We start from the raw sequence: 504 nt of genomic DNA, 5'->3' as shown, positions 1-504 counted from the left end.
CCCAGTGGGGGCCCCGGGGGTGCGAATGTATTCTGTACGCTAAACCCTAAACCCTAAACCCTAAACCCTAAACCCTAGAGAGGTGTTTAAACCCTTTTATTATTCTCAATAGAACATGCAAACCCTTGTTGTATACGAGGGAATAGATGCTGTGGTTTGTTTTTATTTTTAGTTTCTGAGGGTTTATGCTTGAAAAACTAGGGTTTAGGGTTTAGGGTTTAGGGTTTAGGGTTTAGGGTTTAGGGTTTGTGTGCAGACCGAGAGGTGGACCCCAGCGAAATATTTTCGCGTTTCTTCGGCACCGACAGAATGAGTGGGGATTCAGATGACCCCTTCTCTCATCCAGTGAGGGTTTAGGGTTTAGGGTTTAGGGTTTAGGGTTTAGCGGTGGTATGGATGGGGTCTAGGGTTTAGGGTTTAGGGTTTACGGGTGGTATGTAAGGGGTTTAGGGTTTAGGGTTTAGGGTTTAGCCGGTGGTGTCTGATGCTTCTTAGGGTTTATAA

General features: G+C 45.8%; 1 protein-coding gene across 1 annotated transcript in view; it reads left to right on the top strand.

Moving 5' to 3' along the window:
* EMH_0028880 (heat shock protein 40, putative) overlaps positions 1–504 on the top strand; it is a gene marked incomplete at both ends in the record, with an annotated part of 2,929 nt that overhangs the window by 442 nt on the left and 1,983 nt on the right. The window contains one exon of the mRNA XM_013494213.1: positions 257–345. Within this exon, the coding sequence (XP_013349667.1) occupies positions 257–345 (89 nt within the window). The remainder of the gene's footprint in view (positions 1–256; positions 346–504) is intronic.

Source organism: Eimeria mitis, genomic scaffold, assembly GCF_000499745.2.
Source record: "Eimeria mitis Houghton genomic scaffold, Emh_scaff1075, whole genome shotgun sequence".
NCBI lineage: Eukaryota > Apicomplexa > Conoidasida > Eucoccidiorida > Eimeriidae > Eimeria > Eimeria mitis.
The sequence above is the reverse complement of the archived record's forward strand: the minus strand, read 5'-3'. Positions and strand labels throughout refer to the sequence as shown.